A 13,915-nucleotide genomic window follows, 5' to 3' on the forward strand; every position below is an offset into this window, starting at 1 on the left:
TTCTATTATATGTATTATCAACAACTGGAGATGGCTGTTAAGTCAAGCGATTCACAGATATGTCTATTTGATTTGGATATTTCTTGTGTTATGATTTAAAAGATGTTTTTCTCATTTTTGAAGAAAAATTAAAGATGAAATTGTTATGCCACAATTTCAAGTTCATATGCAAAATTTCTTGTTGATACTGTCGTCAGAACCACAGCAAAATACTAAAAGAATTGAGGAAAGCACTGACCTGAACTCGCCATTTATCGAGTGTAAACAGTTCTGTGGTCTCCAAGGGCTGAATTGGCGCATGAATGACGAATGCTCAGTAGCTCCTAACTACACGCCAGTGCTTTTTTTTATTTTTTCTCCCATTTAGTATAACTTGTTCATCTGTTAAATTTTTGGAGCAAGATTTATCTCACCGTAGGTATCATATTCATTCAAAACCTCATAGAACATTGAGAATATATTAGAGTCTACCATGAAAATAGAAACTTATTGTTCGATTAACAAATTGAAGTTCGGAGTTTATGCTATTTATACTTCAAAGTAATTATCTATAAACCTCAATTCAAAATTATTATACAAATAAATGCATTGTATAAATTAGTTTTATAATATAACAACACCTATAATGAAAAGGGTATAATTGAAAAAAAAATGAAGGAGTTTTAATTTTTATTCCTTTCAACTCATAAAACAGCATTTTTACAAAATTTGAAAGCTGTCCAAAACTAAAATTACGGAGGCTTCCGCCAAAATAACTATTCCTTCATAATTATATAGATACTTACAACTAAATGAGACATTAAAATATACAGTAGTATTCCATATATATATATTCAAAGGGTATGCAGTCAAAACCAATGTAATTCAATATTAATTTATCCTCCATTACAATCGTCAAAGCTGAAAATATTTTCGCTTCGAGATTAAATATAAATATGATCTTCATCAGGAATACTAAATTGTTGGAGAATATTTACTGAATATACTGAGAGTTTTGTTCACATGTGCGAATTAAAATCTGCCAGAATCTTTAGTTTAATATTAGTAATACACACATCGACTTGACATAAAGATTAGATAACAATATATTTCACAGTCGAGATTTTTCCATTATTTTTAAATAAAAAAATTTAGATTTAGTGTTATACTCGACTAATTTCTCAAAACTTCTCATTCACTGCTAATTGGAATAAGTTACAAATCCCTATAAAAAATACACAAACAAACTAAGAAAATACAAAAACTTTGGAGTCTTTATCAAGGGACCCAATTAGAAGAATCTTATTCTAATATGAAACTCAGAGACTTCAGAACATTTGTACACATTTTTTCATGAATTTGTGATGAATTTCGATAATAACGCGACAGATATAGCATAATTTGAAATATTATTCACAACTGTAGTACACATCAACTTGATGAAGAATTTAACTTTCATTCCTACATCCTTATTTTTGTATAATATTTTTATGGAAACATATAATGACTATAATAAATTAAAGCCTCATCAAATATAACAAAAAAATGTGATTTTGTGCTCTCCAATTATTCTTTATAAGATAACTCAAAAAACCATGTAAATAATTTTACAGAACGAGTCAGTTCTTGATGAACAAATTAACAAATTGAATCAAGTTTTTACGTTCCAAAATAAACAAATTTTTTTATTAAACAACAACGAATTTTAGGCGCAATTCTTGAAATTTTTTCTCAACTGAAATTATCTTTCAAGCTATTACATTAACCATTTTCCAGCTAAAACGTGGAAAATCTAAATTTTTCACCATCACAAATAATAGGGTATATACAAGGACACCTAGAATCTTTATGTGGTATGAAGCAGATATATCTAAATACATAAGTCATTTTGTGAAATTGCCAAAAGAAATCGAAGTGAAATCTGGGATAATCTCAGTTCATTAGGATACCATATAATAAAACATATAGGTATTGGAGTACATGTTCATTATTATTCAATGAAATGCATAACTTGCTTCAGTCTTGAAAATTTCCTGAGAAAATACTACTCATAGCTTAACTTGTTTTTTCATCACAGAAATTATAAGTTAACTATAAAATTCACTTTCAGTCCAACCAATTAATAAACATGAAGCAAGTGTAGCATTTGCATAAATAAATGAAAATCAGATATTTATACTATATTTTCTTCAATGTCTAGCGATTGGTAAATATGAAGACATTGAAAATAAATTTACTCTATGCAATGTTTTCCCTACAAACATTCAGAATATTTTTGGTTCATTCACTACATGAAACCGAAACTAAAATCATCGTGAGTTTCAACTAAAAAAAAAACAAAATTAAGTAGAAAACACTATTTCGTTTAAATGATATTTATTTTTTACTGGAGCACATCATGTTATTGGAACAATAGGCTTAATGTGAAAAGACATGAAATTGACGTTATAGTACTCAGTTATTATCCGAAAGGTTAATTAATATTTTACAACTTATTTCTATACTATCATATTAAATAATACAGCCATATTTGCAATCACTCTACGTATCAATCAGGCATTCTCTCACACATTTTTTTGAGGCTAAAGTCTATTTTGTAAGCGACCTAACCTCATATGAATCGCATGGGTCCTTTCAAGGTTATCTCTCTTGAGTAGTTCATTTTACTTGGCAGATTGTGAGTGTTCTTGGTTTTAATATCAGCAAAATAAATATTCCAACATTGAAAATAAAATTATGGCAATTCATATAATTTTAATTGATAATATTAATACTGATATATGAATGAATAGGGAAAGTTCTTTTATATTGAAACAATATTCTTTACAACTCGATCATGTTTTATTACAAGAGTAGATTTATCAATACAAAAGTTGATATACATACATATTTCTTTTTCAAGGAGATTGACTTGCACAGAGATCAATCTTTATTTGAAAATAAACAAAAGGATTAAATAAAAAAGAAATGATCAAATGAAAGACTTCCAGTACATTTAAGCATTTTAGGTATGTTCAAACAGGATCAGGTCCTGAAAGTTTGGATACCATTTCTAGATTTGAAAAAAGACCCATGCATTACAAAATATTTTTTGCATTTTTAAAATTTTATTTCTACTTTATATTACAATATCCGTAAATATGACCGTTAGACAAAGTAAATAATAATTCGTGTTTTACTTAATATGTAATGTTGATTTTCTTTTTGCGGAGACGGTGTGTTAATGGTTGCCTAGAACGAAACAAAATCATTATTATATATAAAAAAACACGGACTATTAAAAAAAAATGAAGACATGCAATGAAATGTTAGTTTTCATCAACGACTCAGCTTCCATAATGCAATTTTGAATACTTATTCTTTGAGAGGCATGCAATTTCAAATTATGCATGAAAAAATTTAGTCGATTAGAAATCTTATCAACAACATACTGTGGAAATTTCAGAAACTGTCTTGTAGAATATGGATTAAGGAGTGACAATTAATAAATCAAAACATCTACACAAATGTTTACTTCTTCCTAAACTTCATTTTATTTAAGACATCAAATGAAATCATACAAGAAATTCTGTGAGCTATTTCTATTTACAATAAATACCAAATAAAACTATCCAATAAATTTCACATCCACATACCAAATAATTATACTTTATTCTGGGTGAATTTTGAATGAGTAATAATGAATCTAAAACATTTTTCAAGAAATTGACAATTTTTTTTATCAATATTATACTGACAATTGACAATGAAAACTAACATTAATGATGGATTAAAGGCTCAGGTTAGTTCTTATTGGTCCATTCATGAAAAATGTGGGAGCTTCGTTTTTTAACCTGGAATTAGTTTCAATGAATGAGATTATGTGGAATATTTTAGGTAAGATATTCTAGTTTACATCATGTAAATCAGAAACAAATAAAAAGTATTGTGAGAAATATCACTGAAATGGCTCGAAACAAAAAGGAATTTTGACAAAATGTTAGTAAGCATATGAATTTTGAGGTCCTTCAGATTTTTGAAATAGAGTATTTCTTTTTGGGCTTCAGAAAACAAATCTAAAAACACTGCAGTCTGTTATGGTTTGGAAGTTATGAGAATACCGTTATACTTATTTATAAAATAATTTCAATATCCTCGAAGAGTACTTCGATATTTAATATGTATCGTGAGATTATGTGAGGATTCCCGACTGGATGGTAGTTCAGCACAAAATATTAAGTATTTTCTAGAGTCCTAAAACAGTTGATATTATGGATCATATTGAAAGCGTGAATTGATCATATAGAAAAAAAAGTAACATAAACCCTAATTCTAATTTGCTCTGATGCATGTGGCTGATCGACTTATTGACACCGGCATTGCTGAACAAAATCATTTTATCGAATTTTTTAATTTTGTTGTTATTGATCTTATATTGATAAAAGTAATGATTGTGGAACTATCTTCCAAACTAACACAGATCGCAGCGTTGATATTAGATTCGTTTTTATTAGTATGGTAAAATAATAATCTAATCGATATCTGCAAGATCTCAATTAATTACAAAAAGTTTTTTTTCATCCTTCTGTCCCGACGTTGTGACTCATGCAAGAGCAAGTTGAATTTAAACTTTTGGTAGATTTAATTGTTGTTTCTGATTTAAAAAGACCTAAAAGAGACTCGAGAGATCTCTGAAAGGAATTGTAAAAGGTGAGTATGCCATAAACTATGGAATTCAATATGAATAATTAGAATCAATCAATTTAATTAAGCTTCTTCTATAATTTCGTCCCTGAAAATAAATATTCAATTCCGTAATTCTATATAAATCAAGGATCCGTAATGTATCAAGACAATGCTACCAAGCTTAATTAGCAGAGTGCATACTAAACTATTGAAAGATATCTGATTTAGATTTAAATTACATGAGGAGCAAGTAAATGCGAGCCTTTTGTCTATATATACAACAACCGAACCATTATTTTATTGCATATTATCTGCAGTTTAAAATATGATGAAATTTTTAGAGCGACTTAAATTTGAATTCGTTTTCAAGAGCTCCATGATAAGGAAGTGAATTTTTATATATAAAATGTGAAATTCTCTTCTTTCTTCTTCAAAATTCAAGAGGATCATCATATAAGTAAGCGATAAGTTTTGGAGGTGGTATTTCTCAATGGCACATAATATATAGCAAACTCACAAGGAAACATAGATTGAATACAAAAAGAGATATGGATTACTTACATCTAAAGCTTTTAAGATCTGAATGATTAATTTATCAAGTTGTGATATTGTGCTTTTGATTCAAGAAGGGTCAAATGAAACAACAGTATGCATTATTTGAATTGCAGATTATTCAAAATATAAAATAATAGAATCAGATTTTCAAAAATGAACAAAATCAATGAAGTCATATATGATAGTAGTAGTTAGGTTCAGCGAATCAAAATCATTATTGTACGGAAATATTAAAAACTATATATCACTGAATCTAACCTGAATTTCAAGATAGAGCTGCTAGTGATGTATAAGTTACTACTGGTGGAAATGAAATGTATTTTGGAATAACATAAAAAACTGATAGTATCGTAACTGTAGTTACAGAAATAACTGATTCAATTTTTCGATTTAACGTTGACTCCACCACCCTCAGTGGTATTTGTCGAATTGGATACACGCAACTCTGTATATTACAAGCTGTTTTGAGAATGATTCATTTAAAAAACTAATGAAGTAACTCCTGGGAAAATAATTATGTGAATTTTTTTGATTGGACTTGTTTTTTTTTTGTTTCCATCCCGATTTTCTTGGACTCCATCAGACTAACTTAACATAGGATTACAATCACAACATCGACAATTCTCAGTTATTTCCACTCCACAGAGTTCATAAATACCATACTGGAAAATGAAGATGATAGAACAGAACAAAACAAAAATAAATAAATAAATAACGGAATCGGAAATAGGGCAGAAGTTTTATAGGATTATTTTATCAAAGAAATTCACTATCTTAAAAGCATGAAGTTTTTAGAAATTATCACAGTATCCTGTACCTTTAGAATTTATCTGCTTGTTCTTTTCATCTTGTTCTTTTTTGTCACGGTTCACTGAAAAGGAGGGGTAAAAAATGAGTGTATTGCCAGAGGGATTCAACTGGTCAATCAAGGGCATTTTACCAACAATCTTAAGGACGGGTACAGGCAACAATGCGTGTCAATTCTTAAAAAAAATTTTGATCATTAAAGACAAACAAAAACTTTTTTATACCCAGATTGAAGAGAAGACCGGACATAATGTTTTTCAGTTATCAATGAACTAATTTCATTAAAGAGTAATACTTATATAAAATCTCGAGAGATGTCCATGAATTAAAAATATTTAAATAACCCAATATCCAAACTGATTTCATAATTGTTTCAACGAAATCAGTGAATATTTGCTTGAAATCAAAACCACATAATAAAAGCAATCTTAAAAGTTTTCAATCATCACCAATTTTTCCCATATAAAAAATGAATCCTATTGAAATCATTTGAAGATTTCAAACAAAATTTGGAGCAAATGTATTAAACATTAAATATAATAAAATTCGAGAAACTGGAATAATTTGTTCAGAATAATGCTAGTGAAATATATGTACATGATAAACTTCATTATATTTTTGCATTTGCAATCTAAATATATGTAATATTGAATATTAATTTTTATACAGAGTAGTTGTTATTTGTATATAGACTACATAATAGGGCAACCACATAATTTTAAAACTAGAAGGCGTTTATCGTCAAAAGGTTCTAGTGTGGTATGGTCGAAAGTCACATACCAGTAGTGTGAATTTTGTTTCACAATCCCTGTAGTATGTATGAATGCATTTTTGAAAAATACCTCGATTCCTTTCTAGATGGCGCTAATGAACATTGAAATTTATTTTTATGGTAGCCTACAATATAGTCTTTACACAAAGGTTTAACCGTTATATACCGAATAACATGATTTGATCAATAAATAAAATTTTAATTGCTGTAACAATAACATCAGCTGAGTGTAATTCTTCAATTTTGGATTTTGCGAGAACTTTTACACTCTATTCAAAGTGCATAGATAATTTGATTGGAACAAGATTCAGTAGGGGAATCAACTAAATATGGCTAGGAAGTTAGTTCATGCTAATAATAAAATTAAAGTGTTTGTCAAAAGTTAAGGATACTGAATTAATTTGTTTTCTCTTCAGAACACCCGATTCCTTTTTGGAATATGTAGATGTAGAGTTTTTCAGGTTGGAACAATAATATTTCAAAGAAATTCTGTAATCACAATAAAAAAAATACAATATTTGGAAGTGTACAATCTTACGAAAATCCTTAATTCGAAAATTCATTTTTTTGTTCCTCAATGCAAAGCATACCACGCGAATCAATAACTCTCTGCCTGCTTTATTTTATTGAGAATAGCCTACTCAATTTGTTGCCAAATTTGTGGCAAAAGATGGATTTAGGCTTTTCACCAAATTATTGAAAATATCCTACTGAATTTGTTGGCAAAGTTTTGACAAAAGATGGATTTAGGTCAGGGGATTTGCATGTGATGCTAGATATGGATTCTTTAGAAGTAAACATCTGGTGAGATCTGTGCGGCAGTGCTTTATCATCCAGAAAAATGAAATTTCCACCAATTGCTGAGTGAAATTGTGGGAATAGCTAGTTTATAACTTCATCAACATATATCTGAAAGCGTTGCCTTCGAAAGAGAGCAATTAGAGCCCTCTATGGTCTTGGACCTAGAGATGGATGCAGACAATTTTTTTTTAGAAAAGGAAGTTCTAACTATTCCCAATTTTTGTCGTCTAACTATTCCTAGTATGTATATTCCTCTCGTGAGAATCAGTAATGTAAAAAAAAAAATATTTTGTCTCAAATACGTTACCAGGAACCGCCATCAGTTTCCCAAGAATTCAGACAGGTACTTCTACAACACAAATTGTGAGTTTTTTACTAACAGTGACGAAACACTGTGTCGAGTAAACGTGGTATCACACTTTGGCTAACATTGAAGGGCTTTGTTAGCATCATTTTCGAATAAAACCTTAGCATAATGAAAATTCGATTTTTAATTGCTTAGAACCGTTTGATATCATTGAAAATAAAATATACACTGAGGAGAAAATAAAATGTGCACTGAGGAGAAAATAAAATGTGCATTTCGAACACGAATAGACAAAAAATGATAAAACATGAAAGTTGCTTCGTGATGAACCAGAATACGTTTTCATAATCTTAATAAGTTTATCTTGGGAAAACATCAATATTCTCAACTTTTGACGAACACATTAAAATATATCACTATGCATGTTAGATGTAATGATATCGAAAAAGCATTATTAGTATTTGTATGAATTTCATCATCATGATTAGATTTTTATTTTACTATACTCGATTTAGCCTACTGAATATGAATCTGAAGGTTTCAAATTTGTACAACTACCCGTTCCTAGATATCTTTGTGTGTACCGAAAAAAGTGTAATGGACCAAACATATATTTAAAACTTACAATTTTTCAGATATTTCGATTTTTATAAATTGGAGAAACCTTATGACTCCAAATGAATGAATTTTTTCGAATGAGATTTCGAAAGTACATAAATAATAGAAGAACTGACTTTTTGATAATCATTGAGAACTCTACTGGGTGTTCAGAATGGGACAATTCATTGATGACTTATTCAAAATTTAATATCGGGTTTATTATGAATGGCACTCCCGGAATTTTTTTATTAAGTAGCAAATATAATTATTTTCGAAAAATTTTCTACCAAATGAAAAAATAAAATATAGGGTGTGTCATTTGGAATAGGCCCGATATTAACGTTTGAATAGGTCATCAATGAATTTTCTTATTTTGAACACCCAGTAGAGTTTTCAATGATTATCAAAAAGCCGGTACCTATCTCCATTCTTATATTATTAACGTTCAGAATGAATTAATTCATTTCGAAGTCATAAGGTTTTTTATGAAAAATATAAATATCTCAAAAACTGTGAGTTTTAAGCATATTAAACTCGGAAAAAATTTGGGGTCATTTATTCCATACAATCTGAAAATCCAAAAAAAAAGCAGGATGTTCCTTAAGAAAAAACATATGTTTGGTTATTTAAACTTTTTTGATGCAGCCTATGTATTTCCAAGCAACTTGAGAATATAGCTGTAATGGAGCCTAATGATACCATGTCGAAAAAAAAAATGGTCAATGGTGGAACATCTTGGTGAGCACTAAAACTCATCCGAGCTTGAATCATGTTATTCAATATAATAGAGGTTAACTAATTTCATTTGAAGAAAGAGAACTAATCGGTAAGACTAATTACAAAAATCACTTGCAGCTATTATGAACTTCAATTGTCCAAAGGATTTGAGGTTATATTGCCCGAAACTACTTACCTGGAGGCTGTGCAACTGCAGTTGATGTTTGAGGTTGCGCGGAGGAACCCGCATTGGGGTTGGTTGTCTTTTGTTTGAGCAACGTCCAATCGAAGGTATAATCATACTGGTGATTGAGGGTACGGAACAAGATGCGGAACAACTGCCGTAGATAAATATAGTCGGGCGCTTCTTCAAATCTGAGACCACGGCAATAATTCAGGTACATCGAAAACTCGGCAGGAAAACCCTGTAAAAAAAATAAGAGAATTACAATACAATAAATACAATTACTCAATGTGTTACTAATATTAAGAGGAAACACCACCATGTGACATTCTCGTGATCTGTCATTATTTTCCCAAAGAAGGAGGACGAAAATGATGTACGGTATTGCCAGAACGGTTGAATGATCAGTAGAAGTTAGGAATATTACAATAATTCCTACTCTCGTCGAAAGGAAGTACTTGATTTTTATAAATTCTCACAGAATTGGAGTTTTGTCCCTTTTGTAATGATTTTTTACTAATATTTTTAAAATACATCAGAGCTTTGTAGGGTATCATGTCACACAAGAAGCATCAGACCTAGAGGAAATTATAAAAATTGCACTCAAGAACCCAACTACGATAATTGAAATATAAGAAATGAAGACAAAGCTTCCTGAACACATCAAGAACCTCATTGGCCCTAAGAAACTCGCAAGAAAAGAGTATCAGAGAACCTTAGATCCAAGACACAAGTTTGTAATGAATCAACTGAACAACTCCATCAAAACAGAACTAAAAACATACTACAACGAACAATGGAACTCCAAACTTGACGAATTATCAGAAGATAATAGATCTTCATGGGCAATAGCTAAATCCCTCACAAAACAAAAGGAAACACTCGATTCTGAAAACTAACAATCGAATAATAGTCGAAGATGAGGAGAAAGCAAAAATATTCTCCGAAATACTCGAAAAACAATTTGAACCTAATCAATCTAATGATAAAAATACAGATGAAGAAGTAAATAAACTGATCTCAAAAACACATATAATGACATACCGAAATCGCAAAACATAACATTAGGACTAAATGCAGACGATGAAATAGCCCTAGCGTCAGGAAAAACACCAGAAAGTGCAACGGAGAAACTTCAAATTTATGTAGACACTATGACACAATGATTCAAAGAAGGGAAAATAAAAATAAATGAGGACCAAAGTCGAAAAGGAGAAATAACTGAGGTAAAATGAAAAGAAAAAAATAAAAACCGAACAGAACACGAAGAACACAGAATACGAAGCCGACGACAGCAGCGATAGAATTTAATCCTAGCCTGCAAATACATCGATACAGGATACAACCGCCGAATTCTTCAGGCGTTGCTCCCTCGGACTATCACTTGTTTCCATCAATGGCACACGGCCTGGCTGACCAGGATCTTATGAAGAAGTAAATAATTGGATCGATTCGTGGATCGCTTCAAAAGATGGCCAGTTTTTTGAACGCGGGATTCCTACGCTGCCCGAAAGATGGGATGAAGTAGTGGCCAGCAATGGACAATCCTTTGATTCATAAATTTATAACCAGTTGCTTACAATAAAGTCTCGAATTTCGGAAAAAACGGAGGAAGCGCAATTGTGTACGCCTAAGTACGAAGCTCAAAACGAATTTGAATGCGTCTCAATTTGTCCTGATTGATAAAAACTTCCGATGTTACCAAAATAGTTAGCAATTGGAACTAGGTCGAGTGGTTTTAAGGAATAACAAAACGTCAGTCGCCTAAGCGAGAAGTTAATTTCAAATGATGGCGGTCACTGAAATCGAACGGCACACTAGCTGTTTCTTTCCTTATTTGGTTCGCTAGATAACGCTCACCTGGCTGAAACAAAACACGATCGACAGAACGCCCAGGTAACGTGACAAAGTTGTCGATTAATTGGAAACCTAAAACCATCAAGATTCAACGGTAGCACCAGCTCTCTTGAATATTCGTATAAATTTTGATATGCTTAATAGTATTGTAAGAATAAATGTAGACATATTAGGCCAAATGAAAAGTCCTCGGTCTGACGCACGAAGGCAGTGCTAGTATGAAATTCATATGATTTTTAGTTAGTATCAACCTTCAAAAGATACGTGTCAAAATTTGACAGCAGTCCGACCATTAGTTTGTGAGACATTGCGTTGTGAGTGTAGCTACTTTAGTTATTTGACAATAGATGGAAAAAAGAATTTCGTGTGCTGATAAAATATTGATTTTTGAAGGGAAAAAAATGAAGTTGAAGCAAACTCTTGGCTTGATGAAGAGTTTTCGGGGTCTGCACCAGGAAAATCAACCATCATCGATTGGTATGCTGAGTTTAAACGTGGTGCAATCAGCACCGAAGACGACGAACGCAGTGGAGGCTCTAAAGAGGCTGTCACCGACGAAAAAATTTAAAAAAATTAACAAAATACTTTTGAATGACCTTAAAGTGAAGTTGATCGAAATAGCAGACATTGTGAAGATATCATCTGAACGTGTCATCATATCATTCACCAATATTTATATATGAGAAAGCTGTGTGCAAAATGGGTGCCGCGCGAGCTCACAATCGATCAAAAGCAACAACGTGTTAATGAGTCTGAGCAGTGTTTGAAGCTCTTCAAGTGCAATAAATCTGAATTTTTGCGTCGATATGTGACAATGGATGAAACATGGCTCCATCATTTCACTCCAGAGTCCAATCGACACTTAGCTGAGTGGACTGCACACGATGAACCAGAATCCAAAGCGAGGAATAACAGAACAGTCATCTGTCAAGGTTATGGCATCAGTATTCTGGATGAGAAAGGTATAATATTCATTCATTACCTCCAAAAGGGCCAGACCATCAACAGCCATTATTATATAGGGTTATTGAATCGTTTAAAGGATGAAATCGTTAAAAAACGGCCCCATTTGGAGAAAAAAAGGTGCTGTTTCATCAAAACAATGTGCCGTGTCACAAATCAATGAAAACAATGGCAAAATTGCATGAATTGGGCTTCGAATACTTCTGCATCCACCGTATTCGCCAGATCTGGATCCCAGCGACTTTTCCTGTTCTCAGACCTCAAAAGAATGATCGCTGGAAAGAAATTTAGCGCCAATAAAGACGAAATCGCCGAAACTGAGGCCTATTTTGAAACAAAAGACAAATCGTACTACAAAATTGGTATCGAAAAGTTGGAAGATCGCTATAATCGCTGTATCGCCCTCGAAGGCAACTATGTTGAATAATAAAATCGAATTTTGCCAAAAAAATGTGTTTTACTATGGTGGATCGGGGACTTTTCAACTGACCTGTTAAGTAGCCAAAGTATAAATATTTTCCAGTTAGATTTTAAAATCTTTTCATACCCGAAATATAACAAGATCTTCAAACGATTGTAAAGGTTTATATTGCTAGATATGAGCAATCAAAACAAACTTTGCACGATAAACAATCATTTCGATTCCAAGGAAAGTCATTATATAAATCGAATTCAATGATAATCAAGCATAGTAGGTTTTTATTTTACCGTTGTTCGTACGTATTGCCTAAAAATAAAATCTCATATATATTCATGACCGCTGTTATTGAACTTCCTTCATAATAAACAACAAAAACGTCAGAAGCACACATACCCTCAAAATTGAACGCATTTGCTTGTTTACGTTATCAGCACGACGCAAATTAAATATTTTCATTTGGTTTTTATATTCTACATGGATAGATTGATAATTTCGGTGTAAGATTTATTTTTATTCAGTTTGTAATTGTTTTTTCAAATTTTCAGTTTGTACATGAAAAATAAAATATGAAGTATCGTTTATTGGTTTCGAGATAATTAGCAAGTCAGATTTTCTTTCAATATTAGTAACTGGAAATATTTGATATTATATTTTAGACGAAACAATATATTCCTCAAACACATAAAAACAACATAAAATTTGCTTTGGAATGAGACTGTCCTCATCGCAATCACTAACAAGCCAATTGAAAAGTCCCCAGTCTTACATAGTAAAACACATTTTTTTGGCAAAATTCGATTTTATTATTCAACATAGTTGCCTTCGAGGGCGATACAGCGATTATAGCGATTTTCCAACATTTCAATACCATTTTTGTAGTACGATTTGTGTTTTGCTACAAAATAGACCTCAGTTTCGGCGATTACTTCTTCATTGGCGCTAAATTTCTTTCCAGCGAGCATTCTTTTGAGGTCTGGAAACTGGAAAAGTCGCTGGGGGCCAGATCTGGCGAATACGGTGGATGCAGAAGCAATTCGAAGCCCAGTTTTGCCATTTTTGTAGTACGATTTGTCTTTCGCTTCAAAATAGGACTCAGTTTCGGTGATTACTTCTTCATTGGCGCTAAATTTCTTTCCAGTGAGGTCTGAGTACAGGAAAAAATCGCTGGTGGTCAGATCTGGCGAATACGGTGGATCCAGAAGCAATTCGAAACATAATTCATGCCATTTTGCCATTGTTTTCATTGATTTGTGACACGGCGTATTGTCTTGATGAAACAGCACCTTT

At 31.6% G+C, this 13,915-nt stretch overlaps 1 protein-coding gene across 4 annotated transcripts in view; it reads right to left on the reverse strand.

Moving 5' to 3' along the window:
• Positions 1 to 652: 652 nt before the first annotated feature.
• The window catches only part of LOC123679886 (casein kinase I), a 62,561-nt gene continuing 49,298 nt past the window's right edge, over positions 653 to 13,915 (reverse strand). Inside the window, exons 6-8 of one of the 4 annotated variants that reach the window (XM_045617432.1) lie at positions 9,400 to 9,628; positions 6,017 to 6,070; positions 653 to 3,210 (exon numbers count right to left, since the gene is read on the reverse strand). In XM_045617432.1, the coding sequence (XP_045473388.1) occupies positions 3,200 to 3,210; positions 6,017 to 6,070; positions 9,400 to 9,628 (294 nt within the window). In that variant the 3' untranslated portion in view covers positions 653 to 3,199. Of the gene's footprint in view, positions 3,813 to 6,016; positions 6,071 to 9,399; positions 9,629 to 13,915 lie in introns of all 4 variants that reach the window. The other 3 variants (XM_045617433.1, XM_045617434.1, XM_045617435.1) reach the window with 3 other exon arrangements.

This window comes from Harmonia axyridis, chromosome 5 (assembly GCF_914767665.1).
Source record: "Harmonia axyridis chromosome 5, icHarAxyr1.1, whole genome shotgun sequence".
In the NCBI taxonomy this organism is placed as follows: Eukaryota; Metazoa; Arthropoda; class Insecta; order Coleoptera; family Coccinellidae; genus Harmonia; species Harmonia axyridis.